The following is a 2533-nucleotide window of genomic DNA, read 5'->3' as shown; positions in this document are numbered from 1 at the left end:
CAGGAAGCTTGGGCCTGCAAGGAAAAAGCAGTGGTTTCCAACACCTGAGCTTTAGACAGACAGATCCTAAGTTCTCATCGAATGTTTTACCTCACTTGGAAAACTTGCAGCACACCCTTCTGAAACACAATTTTTATGGCAGTTCAAATAACCCTCCTCTGATTTAAGTGCAATAAACATTAGTTGCTGTTATTACTAGTTTCCTGGTTTAAATATTGTCTTTCTCAAAACAAGTCATACGTGAGTCTGTGACCTTTGTTACCCTGTTTCAGTCATACCTCTCTTTTACCATGGAAAATCTCTAATATTTTATTCTGTCTTCTAGACCTCCAGCTACTCAAATTGCTGTAATTGTGCCTTCCACAATTTTTTTGACAGATTTAATTTGCATTTTAAAATAATTTATGCAGATTAGCTAGAGTTCTAGGCAAAGGAAGGTGGAAAGGGTCAGATCAGGGCCTACATTTATCTACAGGTTGATACCTTTATTTTGCAGAAGAGTCCAAATCCTTTCAATAACAGAATGCTTGAAAAGGCAGAAAAAGGAGGGGAAATGGAATAAATTAAGTAGACAAAAAGAAAAAAGAAATACAGAATGTTTCAGAGAAGTACATCGCCACATAAGCAGGAACAAAATGGAGATCTTTATTTCACTGCTCAAATCAAAACATTCCATGAAAGACTGCCTTAAATAATTTAACAGGCTTCACTGATTTATGGGGAGCAGGAGAAGCCCCATTACTCTGTGCCACAAAGACTGTTTGATATAACTAATGACATGCAAATACAATTTGCAAAAGCAGAGCATTATCCAAATATGATATTTGAAAAGGCTGACTGAGCAAATAGATTTCACATCTTTAAAACAGAATATAAATGCTATCATAATTACACTGTGTTGAACCTGGGAAATCTTGGCAATATCTACAAACCTTCTCAATTTACAGATAAGAATAAAGGTTCAGAGAAGTTAAGCCACTCATCCAAGTTCACTGAGCAAAGAGATTCTGCATTTGCTACTTTGGAATAAGCTGTCTGCTTTTAAATGGTTTTAAAAAATGGATATCACAAATTTTTGTTTGTATCGAACATTGATATAGAATAGTTTCTCCTTAATTGTATTCATTACTATTTAATCAGTTATTTTTCTGGTGTAATGCTATGACTTTTCTCTGAATATTCACCTGTTGCGCTGAAAGGCTCAGTCAGATTTAGAAACCACAAATTCAGAAAAATAGCTCAAAGGTGCAACTCACAAACCACGTTTTTTAGAAAGTAAATATTCGTGCCAAATCAAAATAGCCAACCACCGGTGCCAAACACGTTTATATTTCACTACGACGACAACCACAAATTAAAAGTATTTGTCAAAATGTCTCTTTTCTCTCTTTGTTAAGACACTTTTACTTCCAAGATGCATTTGTTTCCAAATATTTAGAACTCACGGTATAACTGCAATTGGTTACATTCATAACGGTCACAATGGTTATTCTGTGTTCAAGACTCTCCAGAAGCTTGATTGACTAAAATGAGGTAGATACATTTTTAAGAGTTTGTTGGTTGGGACTAATTTCCTTTAGATCTTGATCATTTTTTAAAATAGAATTCCAAAATATTTAGCAAAAAATTGAAAATGAGCACTTTGCCCAAAAGTGGAAAAATATAACTTCAAAAGGTTTTATGAAAGTCGCTTTACCTCATTTCAATTTAAAAACAGAATAAAAGCATCAAATTACAAAACCACCGCCTATCTTAAAGCTGACAAACCACGTAACATCTCCCAACATCTAAAGAGACCCCTGGTCTAGTTCTGCCTCGGGCCTGTGTAGATGCAGAGGCATCAGGTGAACGCATTCAGGGGCCAGACCAGCTGTTGCCCCTTAACCTTTGACCCTAAATTCCAAGTCTCCCCCAGTGGTTAGGCCTGAATACTGGAATTCTGTCTAGGAGGCTCTCTCTGAGATCGCGAATCCCACCTCTGGAGACAGGCCAAGCTTCAGACAGAAGCTGGAGGTGCAGGCCCGACTGGGCAAGACAGGCTGCAGCGGACAAAGTTGGGAACAGAATGGGGCTGCAGGTATTGGGCCCCCCGACTTGGGCAGGCCCGGGTAGATCAACCAGAGCCCAGCCCCAGGGAGCATCAGGTTGTGGGGGGCAGACTGGGCACTAGACCAGCTAAAGGCCCCGGGGCAGGTCGACGAGAGATTTCCGAGAAAGCTGGCAGACCACCCCGGATCTTTGTCTTCTTACGGGGAACCAGAGGCGAGGCGCTCAAGAACTTGCTGAAGGAGCCCGACTTCCTCAAGCCCCGAGCCAGGTCCTGGAGCATCAGGTCGTCGGCCAGGACGCCCAGAAACGCGCTGGTGGTGGAACTGAGGATGGTGGCGGCCACCTGCACCGGGCGCCGGGCCACCAGACCGCCGCTTGCGCCGCCAGTGGCGTCCGGCTCCGTGGGGCCCCGCAGGCCCGGGTCGCCCAGCAGGCGGCGCAGCGCGTACGAGGAGCCCGGCGGCAGGTACTGGTAGGCGCGACG

General features: G+C 43.0%; 1 protein-coding gene across 1 annotated transcript; it reads right to left on the bottom strand.

Annotated features, from left to right (window-relative positions):
* Positions 1-623: 623 nt before the first annotated feature.
* SOWAHA (sosondowah ankyrin repeat domain family member A) lies at positions 624-2533 on the bottom strand (the record flags this gene model as incomplete). Its single annotated transcript, XM_008056946.1, has 1 exon — positions 624-2533. A coding segment is annotated over one exon (393 nt), but the record flags the coding sequence as incomplete, so codon positions are not given.

The sequence above is a fragment of the Carlito syrichta genome, unplaced genomic scaffold, assembly GCF_000164805.1.
Source record: "Carlito syrichta isolate Samal-C Ts95f unplaced genomic scaffold, Tarsius_syrichta-2.0.1 Scaffold302579, whole genome shotgun sequence".
NCBI lineage: Eukaryota > Metazoa > Chordata > Mammalia > Primates > Tarsiidae > Carlito > Carlito syrichta.
The sequence above is the reverse complement of the archived record's forward strand: the minus strand, read 5'-3'. Positions and strand labels throughout refer to the sequence as shown.